The 15,143-nt window shown below is 43.2% G+C and overlaps 1 protein-coding gene across 1 annotated transcript in view; it reads right to left on the bottom strand.

The window, feature by feature from the left end:
- Positions 1-359: 359 nt before the first annotated feature.
- Positions 360-15,143, bottom strand: part of LOC105277887 (protein TIS11) — a 35,087-nt gene continuing 20,303 nt past the window's right edge. The window contains exon 2 of the mRNA XM_011336574.2: positions 360-7,765. Within this exon, the coding sequence (XP_011334876.1) occupies positions 6,581-7,765 (1,185 nt within the window). The 3' untranslated portion in view covers positions 360-6,580. The remainder of the gene's footprint in view (positions 7,766-15,143) is intronic.

Raw genomic sequence — 15,143 nt, 5'->3', positions numbered from 1 at the left:
CAACCGGCTGGTCATGAGCCCGCGTAATCCCATGCGATAGCTTACGGAAAAGCTGTGCGGAGAAACATCGCTCAGCATTTCCGTAGATCGTTTATCTAGGAATATGTAGGAAAGTTTCACTAGTAATTACAGGTCTATAAATAAATAACAGCAAAGTTGCTTGCAGAGCGTATAATTATCAGTGATAATATTGCGAGCACGACTTTTAAATAATTTCAATTGATTATCTGCAAGATATCTGAATTATATTAACAGAAAAAGAATCATTTATGTACGACAAAACAATTTTATTGACATTTTTATCGAATCATGGGATCAGGATGAGGCAGGTCAGGCGCTCGAAATAATAACATCGATTATTTATTTTGTAATAATAAAATGTATTAAATAGATAGTGTTGGCAATACTTATCAAACTACGTTTTACGTTTTCGTGTGTTACATGAGACTTCGACTCCGTATACACAGCGTATACCGAGTGCGTTACTTTACGTAACAAAATGAAAGAAAAAAAAGATCATCGGGGAGAGGAAACGGTCGGTCGTGCCTGGTCTCGAGCTGGCAGAACCAAGAGAGAGAACAGAAATAAAAAAAAGAAAAATCCAAACCAAAGAATTCGTCCCTGCGAGGACGTCGGTCGTCCTCTCTCTCCCTTTCGGGAACTCCCCTCGAGACCGAACGGTCATACATCCGACTCCTCTCCCCGTTACAATTCTTTTTCCAAGCCCGCGAGTCCTCTGACAACGGAAACCTATACGCATCTGACGGTTATCATTGGTTATGGTCCCACTGTGGATTAGACCGAAGCCGTTCGAGCATGCCCATGCAAAGAGATAAATTTACCCTTGCATCTCACCGAACTGTCGACGATCGCCAATCGCCCTTGATCCGGTCAAAATTCAAAACGCGTCAATCTAAAATCACTCTCCCGTATCACAAAATGATACGAAGGATGGAGGTAGCGGAGAGCGTGGATAGTTAATAATTGACAATTTGTACTCAATTAAACATGACAGTGTAAAATCATCTGTATCCCGCACGATTCGACTGATTGAGTGAAAAGTCAAATTTAAAAGGAAGAAAAAGGCGATCGTGACGCGTTCGGGCGCGGAGAAGGTGGACGCGCTCCGGCCTGTTGTGGGCAAAACTCGAACGACTCCCGCCAGCCTATCAATTGGCTCCCATCGTTCCTCTCTCATTTCGATTGTCGCGCAAATATATAATATACATTTAACGTGTATCACCGAAGACACTTTTTTTCTTTCACAGCCGACCACCTGCGCGCGCGACAGAGCACTTCCGTCTCTTCGCGAACGGGGACAATCGGCCGAGTATCACATTTAAGGCGTTTAAGTATACGCAAAACGAGCTTTCGCTTCTCTCATTTCTCACTCTCTCGCTGCGATCTCTCATCGAGTCGCGGCGAGAGACGACCGTCTTCCGCCTGGCCAGGGGAAACGGATTGCGTGCTGGCCGACGAAAGGAAATCGGAAAAGGGACTCGGAAGCGTTACAAAGGAAGAAACGGGCCGCGAAACAAACGAACGCAGACGTTTTCGTGTGTAAAGGATGTACAAGTGTGTGTATTTGCATGGGTGCGCGTGTGTGTACGTGTGTGTGTACTAGATTTGCGTATACGCACGTGTACATGTGTGCAGGCGGGATATCGGTTTCCTCTGAGAGCCAAGAGATCGACCTGTTTCACATTACATCGTAACGCGCGTTATTATATATAGCGTGTATCTAATCTGTGAAGAGAACGCAGTATAAAATATTGTATAAATATATAAATACTTGATTGAAAAAATAAATATATTAAATTAAAAAAGAGACATACACATAAGGTATATTATTTTGTTATTAGATATTTATACGCAGAAAATGTAGATATTTGATATGCAAGCATATGCAGGTCAAGTCTATAACAGGAGGATAAACGCGAGGCTGGCTTGCGGTATATAGAGTCCCTCGATGCGTCAGAGCTTGAGCAAACTATATGAATAAATCAACTTTTTTAGAAAAAACATCAGCTCGACGAAATTCGAGTGAACATGCTGCCGCGTTATAGTATGTATAGTACTTGAACCAATTTCAAAGAATTGACATTGAATGTCGAGACACTTTGTGAAATTATTGGAAACATAAAAGGGAAATCTAATCCGCAAAGAGCTAATGGTCATCAGAATCATGAAAATAAACTGAGATTAATCCTACTTATCGGGAGGGGTGGACTGACACGATTGAATTAATTGCATTCCGTTAGTCATTCTAATAATTGAAGAATGTGTGCAAGAATAAAACAGAAAATACTCAAACTCAAGGAATAACTTTAATTTAAAAATAATAGCGACGTATATATTCTCGTCATATTACGAAGTAAATAAAGAATTTTTTAAAATTCGGAAAAAATAAATTAAACAAAACTATCTCTCAAGTGACTATATTTTTCCAGCATCTCGCTGACAAAGACAAATGCCGGTCTCACAAAGTAAACATTTCCATTTTATTCGGTGACTAAAAAAGAAAAAAAATCAGACAAAAATAAGGACTCGTGTATCTAATTTTATTTATATATATAAAAAAACTCTCACGTCAAAAGACGCGTATAAGTCCACGATGGGGAAGTTTGAACGGATGATTCTCGTTTAGTTCGATAAGGCGCATTTTTGGGACCCCAACCGGCGCGTCCAGCCGCTGTGCTGTTTCGGAAAGAGAAGCATCGGGATGCCGTCGTCGCTTCCACGTGTCCCCGTACATTTAATGGCGACGCGCACGTTTCCTCACACATCTCGATTTCGCGACGGACGCGGCGTTGGACTGTCGCACAATTATTATTTTTTTCTTTTTCCTCTAAGGGTGAGTAACGACGAATTTTGCCCCCCATCTTATCCATCTATCTGTCTATCCCCTATCTTAGCCATCTATCATTCTCTCATCACGCATCGCGATTCGTTTCTTGCCGTGATTTTATCCTATCTATATTTTAAAAATAAGACAAAACTGCTAAGATAACTTTCGATCAGAGAGAAGTCCCGATACTTCCCACTTAAAATTCCTCTTTGTGTTGATAACACGTGCCGTGCGATGTAAAACGTGCGTAAAGCATATATTTAATAAATTTTGAGGTTCTATGTATAACGTGTGAAGTACGTATTTACAATTGATTATAAATAGTCTGCACGCGGCAGGGGGACTTCTTTTTCGATTCTACGACGACGGCGATGAGGATCAGATTGATTGATACGGCGGGATTCAACGCAGGTAGCGACGATAATAATAATAATAATAAAAATAATAATATTAATAATAATAATATATAATGTTAACGTGATAGCAATCGGAGCATCGCCGATTACGTGGGGTGCAACTTGTGGCGAAATAGGAAGCACTCGCGTTTATACGTACGGGAAAAGAAGAGTAGTTATAGAGAAAACCAAGGAGCAATCGGTCGAAGTGTCTTTCGAAACGTTTATGAGTGGGCAGCGCTGATTATGAGAATGTAATATTACTTGAAAAATAATATAATTATAATAATAATAATATAATAATAGTAATATAATAATATAGTTAATAATTAATGATGCTATGGAAGATAATTATATTAATATAATAATATTAATAATAATAGACTAAATCTACAATAACAAAATTTACTTTCATGTATAAATTAAACATTTCTTGCATAAGCATAAGAGTTTAGCGTTTATATACAAAATGATATCGATTTTCGAAAACCACGTCAGCTTACAGGCATGCTTGCAATGTTTTTTGTAATAGTTTATTCGCTCTTCATTCGCAGTTCACATTCACTGTTTAGCGCGAGGGTCGACGCTCTCCCATCGAAGATCGCGAGTGACGAGCGTAATTTCTACGATTCCAAGCTCGTTTTTCAAACAGGCTTGCGTCACGAACGTTACAAATGTCTCTTCGAAGAATCGTTCGACCCACGCGAGTTTCCGACTATCTCTTTCTCTCTCTAGTTCCCTTTCATACACGCATATTCTCTCGTTCTTTCTTTCTCTCTCTCTCTTCCATATTTGCGCAATTGCAATAGTATATATTTTTATTAATAGTAAATATTTCTATATGCAATAGATCCCATATTTTTAGTAGTATAGTTATCACATTTTTTTATTGGGAAAGGACGATACGTACCACGAAATAGACCGGCATCACCATTTATTATCGTTCGCGCCGAAGTGAGTCTCTCTCTCTCCTCGTCACGACCACGGGTGCAATAAACACGATCGTTAAATATATAACATGTACATGTGTATGTAAAAAAAGAAATATGAAAGGCAATCGATGAGAGTCTTGCGACGAGAGAGAAGCGCTCCTCTTCGTTTGGTAAGACGAGCGCTCGTCGGGACACGATTCCCAACAGTTCGATCGCACGAAAATCTGTACCTTCCCTATCTCGGTATATGTATATATGTGTATGTGTATGTATGTGTGCGCGTATTCTTTAACATAAAATATATCTTTACTCAATTATTTCACGTACTTATTGCTGTCGGACGCAACACTGCAAATCCAAATGTGCAATAACTATACATTTCTATGTGTAAACTTACATTCATACATTCAAGTATACATTCATGTACAATTTGACTTTCCGCGTAAAACTTACACACTTCGCCGCATAAAAAATAAATTTACCCATTTAAACTAAAGTTTAATTGAATAACACGTTTCGTGTACAAATGGTACGAAATTAAAGAAAAATGCAATTCTTAAATGTGTAATTTAGTATGTAAGTGTGTCTTAAAAGTACGCACTTGACCCTTTCAAGTCTTAACATTTACAATAACACAAATAAAACGTATAGCAGAATAACACATATTAGTATGTAAAATGTGACTACATGATTCTACATACGTAAGTGCGTAAAAGTTACACGCTTAGACTTGCAGTGAAAACAGCATAGAGAAGCACACGCTCAATCACACCACTTTCCCTCCCTGCTCTCTAGCCGGTTCTATCTTCCACTGTGTTTCTTTCCCTCTTTCTGTCTTCCCCAATTACACTACCATTCTCTCCCGCCATTCGCATCGTGTAATCTATACTGGAAGACAATCGAATTTTACGAAAAGGCACTTATCGTTGTTACTCGCGCAAAATTCGGGCAAACCGTCAACGCACTGCAAGACGCGCCGAATTTCCCGGACACCACCGCGAACGTCATCTACCATCTACATTACCCGATTCTTTGCACGAAGAATAAAATAAAAAAAAGAAAAATCCTAAAACTATTCTACTAGTCTCTACTCTACGGTCCATACATGAAAATTATCAGAGAACGATGTTTGCCCAGAAAGACGGTACGGCATCTTCATTTCAGAACATAGTCACACATGTTCTTCATCACACAATCCTCTCCAATGTAACGAAACATCCGCGCAAACATGGAGAAGCAGAAAAATAGAAACGTAAATTCGCGTCAACGAAGCTTCACCGAACTCATTCGCCGCACGTACCCCTGAACTGAAAGCGAGGAGACTTACGTCGTTCGAAGGGTAAAGCGTGCTTGAATTAAAAATATCATTTCGCGACAATCGCTCTTCGGGACGGATCGGCGCCATTCTTGCAGTGCCATTAATCGGTCTCACCCGGCCATAGTCTCTCATACATACTCCCTCTGCTTTATCCTTCTCTCTCTCTCTCTCTCTCTTGTTCTTCATCACTCTCACTCACTCTCTTCAAGTGTTCACTCTCGCATCTCCTTTCACTCTCGAGACAACTTTCCCCACCCTTTTTCTCCTTCGGAGAAGAAACTCGACGAAACGTAACCGTACGTGCTATTTGGATATTGCAACATTTCACCTGCCCCGGATCAAGTAACTCGCGGCACGAAGACCTGATAACGAGAGACGACGGAAGTCGAGAATCAGAGGGAAGAGACGTAACGAGGACCCGCCAAGTGAGATCAATGAACGACTTGCGCGATAGAAATGTTTTGGAACAAACTTGCAATCGGTATCCTCGGTCGCCTCCTGAAAACCCTATCCCTGCTACTTTGTCTCTCGTTTCTGTCAACGTCCCAAACGAGTAAGCTGAGACTTCCGGGCTGATCTTACTTTATCGCTAAACTCGCGCCTAATGATAGATTATGAGAAAGAAGAGCAAGAAAAGAAAAAAATAAACGATGACACAAGTATATCAGTAATAGTAAAATATTATAAGATAATAATAATAATAATATGATAATAATATATAATGAAATGATACATATGATGATTATAATAGTAATAGTATATAAAAAAGGGAAAAAAGATAATCGTTCAAAAAGAGTGCGGAGAAACCTGACGTGTGCTTCGGAAGCAGCACTTTTTCAGAAAACCGATGGACAAAGGGACACCAAGTCACGCGAACTCTTCGTGTGCGAAAGAGAAAGAAGACGCATTTTATACCTCCAATGCCGCGCGGAAACTATCTTCGTCACCTCGATTCATGTTGCTCTTCTACCACAATTCCGCTACACTCTTTCTTTCTATCCCGCCTCTCTGCCAATCCCAGGAGCAACGGGATCAGTCGTCATCGATTGCCCGGCCCCTTCCACGCTGTTCACCCGAGGACTCTGCTCTAGATCTTGAGGTTCTCAAGATCGCTCAGGGTGCTGCTGATCCTGTTGAACACCGGCAGTCTGGTCTCTGCGTTAGGCGACAACGGCGAGGGTGTCCTGGGCGTCACCTCGTCAGAGCCAAGCGGACTGCACACACTGTTGTTGCGCGGACTCGGACTCTGTCTCGTAGCGAGCAGCCCAAAGTCCTGGCGTGAGAAACTGAACGGCGTGGTTGGTAGATTCGTGCAGGATGCCGTCTGCTGGCTGCAGTCGTCGCTGAAGAAGCTCGCCATCGAGTTCGTCGGCGACTGGCTCAAGCTAGAGGACGGCGAGACCGAGTCAGCAGCGCTACCGAGGGAGAAGGTTGGACTGAGGTTGAGCGGTTTCGGCTTCGTCGCGCCGATCACTGAATTCACGGCATTCATCTGATGATGGTGGTGATGGTGCTGCTGGTGTTGATGATGATGCATCGCATGATGATGGCTCGTGGCCAGACTCAACGAGTTTGTTCGCAGCAACGGCGGCTGGCTGTAGCCGTTCGCGCCGCTGCTGCCGAGGCTCAGCGAGTTTGTCCTCATGAGACCGGAAGTAGTAGTTGCTGCAGCGGCGGCGGCTACGGCCACGTGCGACGACGCTGTGAGATGCTCGAACAAGTTAACGGGATTGATGGCTGCGCCATTGTTCGTGACATTAGCGGCGGCATTGCCGGACGTGGCAGCCACGGCAGCCGCCGCGCTCATCAGCGGGTTCAGGCTGACCAGGTTCGGCTGTGTTGAGCCCAGCTGAGCGCTCACTTTTTGATTGTGTATGCGCGCCTCCTCAAAGTTGTGGATGAAGTGGCAGCGCGGGCCATACGGGCAGAAGCCAATCGTGTGGAAGGTGCGGCATAATTCGGTCTTGTACTTGGGGTGGCGGGCGAGGTTGCGCAGCTCGCTGTAACCGTGCGCGAACTGGCATTTGTCGCCATACTTGCATGAGCCGTTCTCCTCATACGGTCGGCAAAGCTCCGTCTTATAGCGTGACGTAGGCTCGCTGACGCTGCGATCCAATTTACGATGGTGCTCGATAAGCGTAGTCATTAGGGAGGTATAGCTGCGCTTTAGGGGTATATGTCCGTTGCCGATATTGCTGCCGGAACCAGTGCCGTTCACGGTGTTCGATGTCGTCGAGTTTGATGGTAGTTCTTTCGCCTTCGAGGCTGTGTTCTGTAATCAGAAAAAGAGCGTTCGGTTCAATCAAATTGTTCTAACTAAAATTGCGATTATTTGTTCGCGCGTCGCGACGATGGACGCATTATCGGATGGAGTGGACTCCGTGTCGCCGAGTCCACTCCGATCCTAGAGACAGTGACGCGGATGATAGCTTAGCAATTTCGCAATGTCATCGTTTACCGAGATAGCGTATCGAACGAATCGATGATGGAAGACTCAAATATTTAGTTGCCGTTCATGGAAGAAAAAGTTAGATATTACTTTGTAGAAATAGGTCTAATAGTCAATATGATTTTATATATTACATAATATCACAATAGCGTGTCGCGAGTTTATTATCGCAATTGAAGTCTTTATCTAAGAGCAGCAACATAGTTTCATGCACTGAAATGAGCTCGCAGCACACAAACAACGTCGATATCAAAGAATCAATATAAGATCTCATTTATAAATCTATAATCAAGACTTTATCTCTCTTCGCTGAGATAGTGGAACAAAAAAATAGAGAATAAGTAGAGTCACGCATATAATCACCAGTGTATCTCGAGTGACACCACTTCAACCGCGATTGCAACAATTTGTTCCACAAAAGATCTCATGAACTTTCTAATCTAACGGTTTCTTTCTGTCGTTACGTTGGCGCGTGATCAGATTCGGTGAATTTCGAAGATGCATTGCCCTGCTGAACGGGCGACCGTAAATGCCCAGAGTTTTATTTCCATCTCATTTGATCCTGATCCCTCAAGTCGTGAAGCAGCGCTTGAAACGTCTCTACTGTACTTTTGAGCGTGATCTTGACAGACGTGTTCCGCTATTGATGACGAATCGAATGACATCGAAAAATACGCATCCAAGAAATATAAATATCGGGATATCCGAATTCATTTTATCGAGTAATTCGGCGATTATTCAGAAGATGCGCGAAGCGTCGATGGAAAGTCTCGCGCGTCCCGTTTCCCGAAATTGTGAATAGCTTCCTCTCGATGATCCGAATCACCAAGATATCATCGAGCAATAGTATGCTTCCAAGAGTCGTGTCCGAGTGGGTCGTTCTGATTCATCGCACGAGACATATCTCCTCGGAAAAAGAAGCATTAGCATAAATTATCGCATGTGGCGCCGGCTTTATGCGGCTCTCTAAGGTGCTTTAAATTTATCGCATGATGTAACGCGCGTTTCAAAGGATAAAATTAGCGCACATGATGGAATTAAAGAAACGCGAAATTAAATCTTTGACTTGGGTTGTAATTAAGCAAACAGCAGGAAACGTTGAAAAACGACAATCGTGTAATTACAATGTATGGAAAATTTCAGGAAGCACGAATATCGGTTACATCGCCTATCAACAACATGAGTGTTCGTATGTTAATAATTTTTTTCTCAACATTTACACAATACTGTGAGGTAATGATGCGATAAGTCACGTATAACAGACGAGTACAATAATTACGCGTGTAACTTGACTGAGAAATAATTTGAGCGAGACGTGACGCGCGCGAAATTCACGTAGCGATAAATAACCGATCAAACAAGTCAACGAGTCGTCGAGGTTGGCATCAGGTTTCCTAAATCTTTTACGTTCTCGAACGGGGCGAAGGAATCCATTAGGATGCATTTTTGTTGTTCAATCGATGTCATTAATTTACAGAAGAGCCTTACGTACGATGTCTCCTACGCCTACGAGCAACGCAATAATTATCACCGTGCGTAATAATAAACGCCCTCGGGACGTAGACGATGCTTAGATGTTATCGCGGAGATAACGGTGCGAGAACTGGCCGAGCTCTTAATCTTTGTGTATCGCGTTGTGACGATCGATAGCTGCGATTGATTATCACAATTTCGTTACAGGATCGGGGAATGGTCAACTTGAAAAATAGTCCCTTCAGTGCTGCGATGCAATTAAAATGAAACATCGATGGTAAGATACCGTGGAAAAATAAAACGAGCAGCACAAGAATGCCTATCTACTCGTACAGTATGATTTTATGATTATCAGATTTTGTAATAAATGCTACTAAAACCGTAAAATTAAAACCTCCTTTTCCTTATCTTTTTCCTTGTTATTTGATTTTGATTCCACAATGAAAGAAATGTAACTAACTCTGTTTACTGATAAATCTTACGTTGTGTACACTCTGTCTCTCCTGAGTTAACTATAAAATAAGACCTAGTAACTCATCTAGTTTTCTCAAAGACAATAGATACAGTATGTAACAGATAAATTTAATTATTGTTAGTTCAAAAACGGTTTGAAAAAGTGCAGTACAGTAATTATCTTGGTAACAAACGCTATTAGCGTGTATCGATATCATCAGTTCACAAGTCCCTCCTTATCGTCTCGCTCTGCCTTCGCTGTTTACAGTCGACAACCGAACGGTTTATTGCCGCTCCAATAAACGAGACAAGACTGCCACAAACTGCACGACAAATATTATATATTCGATCGAGACGTCAAACGGGAAAGAGACGCAGAGAAGGAGGAGCCGCTATCTCTGAACAGTTTCTCATCCCGCCTCATTGGAAACCACAAAACCTCATCGCGGTCGACCGTCGATCGCGTACTTTTTTTACGCTTACGGAAAAAGTCGTGCGTTCTCCGTTCTCGAGCGTGAGACTCCGCGCGAGCGCGCGGGAGGATTCGCGAGAGGCTGGAAATTTCCACGAGCACGTGCGCATACGTGTTACCAGAGAGCGAGCTTGTTTGTTCGGCTGTTGCATGTGCGAGCGCGTATACGTACATCCGCACACTCTTTCTCATAATTATTCCCGTAGCCTCCGCACGTTAAAGTGTGCGTTTATCATAACGCACGATCGTCGGAATAATCACTCGCGCGTACGTATGCACATACGTGCAAATACACACACACACGCGCGCGCGCGCGCCCACACACACATACGCGTGCCTTATCGCTCATGCGTGTCGCGTACGCATGATTACGTATGCATAAATCTTCGCGCCGCACTCGCGCTGACAAGAATATATCGCGTATCTAATCGCGCCGATTCGCCTTCCCCGAAAGGATGTTATTTGTCTCCGGGACGTGGCGCCCATCGCTGCGTATCGGTCAGATGTCAGATTCGCGTCGCAGATCAAGGAACTCGCCGCGGGCGATTGATCGATCGCGATATCAGATAATTCGTATTAGTCAATTCGCATTAGTCGACCTGCACCTCAGCCGCATTAAACAAAGATCTGTTGTCTCTGTGCTTCTTGTTAAGAGCAAACAGTCGCGCAAAGTTAATGTAGCGTGATAAAAAAATGATACAAAGTCGTTGTACCGCGAATACAAATTATCGGTCATAACGCAGTGCGCAATTATACAAAAGAAATGTTAGTTATGACAATCATTAAGTCATCAAACGAGTATTTTTAGCGCGAGTCACAGTACGAGTCATGTCGAATCATCGCTCTGTTCTACATGGAATAATTAATCAGTCTTCTACGAATTTCTGAATGAGCGAATTCTTGCGCACTCGAAGGATAAGATATTGTAACAAGTGTATCAAAGCAAGCGTACATTATCACAAGCGCACACAGTGACGTTTTTTCGTGCAAAAATTCCGATTTAAATTTCAAGTAGTATGTTATTAAATCCGTATTTTATTCATTAATACAAAAATATCTGTAGCTTAAATGTTTAGAGAGTGAATAATAAATAACAAAGTAAAATTTCTTAAAAAACCCATGTATAAATTAAATTCATGAAAATACATGCGATATCAGTAAATTATTTGTTTATTCCAAAAGGAAAAAAGAAACGTTGATTTACAAATTATCCCAGAATGCATGCGAGCTCTGTTTGCTAACGTCCCTAACATACGCTTTTGACAGTGTATCCACAACACCACACGGTGAAAGAAAAAAAGCTTATAACAGTAATAGAAAAAATAAACCGGTTGGTTTTTCCCTGCAGTGGTTGCAGTCCTACGAAGTTGGCAACGACGTACAATTACGAACGGCGTTTCCTTTACGTCGTCGATGAATCAGCGTGAGCCGCGAGTTAGCTTCGTCCCGAAAAAGCCTGGAGTGAGCTACGTTTCCATTTATTCGGCGATCCACGTGCGAAGCTAATTTCTACGCACGTCACAACAGACACGTGGCGTTTCATTCACCCATTTCGTTGGCAAAACGTGATGCGCCGATGAAAACGGCGTCTATTTTTAAATCCGGATTAAGATACTAGGAAGACGCGAGAACACAAAGCAACGTTACTTAACTGGACCAGATATTCCCATGAGTAGAAGAGTAAAACGCGAGATAAGAGTGCACATTCACCTCTCTTCTTCTCACGAAATGTCATTGATACTGTTCCTTGAGATTATGTAAACTGCAGCTTAATATTAGTCGCTCTCGTTTCTTTCTTAACTTTTCTTTCGAAGACAGTTTTGCGAAATAATTTCCTATTGTAAGAGGCGAAAAATAACTAGGAGACTGCCTTAGATTTGAACTCGAACTCTCCGGGATCCCTGGTTCATACGCCTAGGTCTTAGGCTGTACGGCCAATACTCCTACTGTTGTGATCAACTTGTTTTCATTCTGATCCTCTATACGACCTGTCAAGTCTCGACTATCTTTCCAGATCTTACAGCTCGGCCAGCCTGACATTACATTCGTCCCCGAATGTCTCCAAATCGTCGGTTCACTCCACTTGAGTCCCTCCCAACCTCCATTTTTGGTTCACTCTTCTAAGTCCCTCCCAAACTCTATTTTTGGTTCACTCTTCTGAGTCCTTCCCAACCTCCATGTTGGTTCACTCCTCTGAGTCCTTCCCAATCTCCATGTTGGTTCACTCCTCTGAGTCCTTCCCAATCTCCATGTTGGTTCACTCCTCTGAGTCCTTCCCAATCTCCATGTTGGTTCACTCCTCTGAGTCCTTCCCAATCTCCATGTTGGTTCACTCCTCTGAGTCCTTCCCAATCTCCATGTTCAGGCTTCACTACCGACCAGCTGCTTCTCAACTCCCTCCTCTCCGAGGGGTAGCGGATGAATCTCAACTGTCTTCGAGGGGTAGCGGATTTTATCCCACTTCTGAATTGTAAGAGGCGAAAAATAACTAGGAGACTGCCTTAGATTTGAACTCGAACTCTCCGGGATCCCTGGTTCACACGCCTAGGTCTTAGGCTGTACGGCCAATACTCCTACTGTTGTGATCAACTTGTTTTCATTCCGATCCTCTATACGACCTGTCAAGTCTCGACTATCTTTCCAGATCTTACAGCTCGGCCAGCCTGACATTACATTCGTCCCCGAATGTCTCCAAATCGTCGGTTCACTCCACTTGAGTCCCTCCCAACCTCCATTTTTGGTTCACTCTTCTAAGTCCCTCCCAAACTCTATTTTTGGTTCACTCTTCTGAGTCCCTCCCAACCTCCATTTTTGGTTCACTCTTCTGAGTCCTTCCCAATCTCCATGTTGGTTCACTCCTCTGAGTCCTTCCCAATCTCCATGTTGGTTCACTCCTCTGAGTCCTTCCCAATCTCCATGTTCAGGCTTCACTACCGACCAGCTGCTTCTCAACTCCCTCCTCTCCGAGGGGTAGCGGATGAATCTCAACTGTCTTCGAGGGGTAGCGGATTTTATCCCACTTCTGAATTGTAAGAGGCGAAAAATAACTAGGAGACTGCCTTAGATTTGAACTCGAACTCTCCGGGATCCCTGGTTCACACGCCTAGGTCTTAGGCTGTACGGCCAATACTCCTATTGTTGTGATCAACTTGTTTGCATTCCGATCCTCTATACGACCTGTCAGTCTCGACTATCTTTCCAGATCTTACACTATCATACTTCTCTAGACCTAGAAAACTATTTTTTTTAGAAATCTCTCGCAGTCCATTTAGAACTATAAAAATATCCTTCACGTATGTTTGTATATTCGTGGTCTTAATATATGTTTAGTCCCATTCTTATCACCGTACACATTCTTCTTATCTGCAAACGTTAATGGATGCATATCCAATCAGGCAGCGGTGCGCTCGACTTCAGACGCTGTCAATTCCGTCTCATTTACCCTATTACATTTCGAGTTGACTATTCATGTCGCGCGCTCTACATTCTGCGTATCAAACATCGGACAATGAGGATTACTTAACAGTGTCCGCTGACAGATATCGATCCGACTAGTTGGAGGAAATTGCGGGGCACATCAGCTTTGCAAAAATGGCGTGATGCGCGAGGCTCGCGATACGCTGGACGCGCGTGTGATTCATGCGCATTTAATGCAATAAACGTGCCTTTATCTTTACAACAGTGGCCGCGGAGGTTTTCGACGGAGGTAAGACGACTCGTGCGCCTCGATAGCACGGTAAATAGAAAGCGATAACGCGTACCGTGTCGTCATTCTTACGGTGATGTTTACGCTATTACGACGGACAATAAAGAATAATTACCGCGAAGGATTCGTGCATTATACACGTTAACATTATGACCCTCTTACTCCAAAAGTGACGTAAGTGATTTCTGGAAAGCCCAACAGTTACGATAGGCCGCACTTGATACGGATTTGTATCTCATTTATGATCAATTGTGAACGTTGCACCTCGAACTTGGACCGATGCAAGCTTCCATCAGAAATAAAGAGCTCTCGTCATAACGTCAAAGAAGATAAAACTTTATTCGCTCCGATCGATAATGATACTTCTTCTTCATTAAACAAGCTTCATCATCTGCAAGGCGACCAAATAAAAAAAATTCTTCATTCTACTCGTCAACGCAATTACAGATTGACGTGGCTGCAAGTTCCTCCATTACGCCGCGGAGTCTGATTACTTCGCATGTACACGTGTGCGGGTCAATAACTATAGAAATGTCATAACCGCGGGTATGTCGAAACTGCATTTCGAGAGAGAAGTTAATAACGGCACGCGTCGACGTGGTTGCGCGGCTCCTTCGCGCGAGAGTGACACGTGCCACTTGGAGAGATCAGGCACGTCTGATAGGTCGAAGGTGAGCCGTCAGCGTGGAGGCACTTGGCAGTTAGCGTCGTGCATAAATTAAGAACAATACAGTAGAACAGATCGCCGACTTGCGATCCAGAGAGATGCACGGGACATCGATCGCGGCGTCTTTGGATGAAAAGCGAAGATGCGGTTGCGCGCTTTCACTTTTCTCTAACGAAGAGAAAAACGCGCGTCGCCAACCCGAAGGGTTCGTAATGTCGACACCCAAGGTCGGCCGACGGTGAAAGTGCGTTCGTGTGTTAAACTGCTGGAAGTAATACTGATTATTTGTTTAAACCACATCGCGGTTAGCACCGGCACAAACAGCACAAACCAATCTTTCTGGCTGTGGTACACCTCGAAGCGAGGAACCCAAGTAACCCAACTTGAGTATTTTTCATGATAAGGCAGCACCGCGATAATAAAGAGATGT

This window comes from Ooceraea biroi, chromosome 1 (genome assembly GCF_003672135.1).
Source record: "Ooceraea biroi isolate clonal line C1 chromosome 1, Obir_v5.4, whole genome shotgun sequence".
NCBI classification, from domain to species: domain Eukaryota; kingdom Metazoa; phylum Arthropoda; class Insecta; order Hymenoptera; family Formicidae; genus Ooceraea; species Ooceraea biroi.
This window is presented reverse-complemented; position numbering and strand designations above follow the sequence as displayed.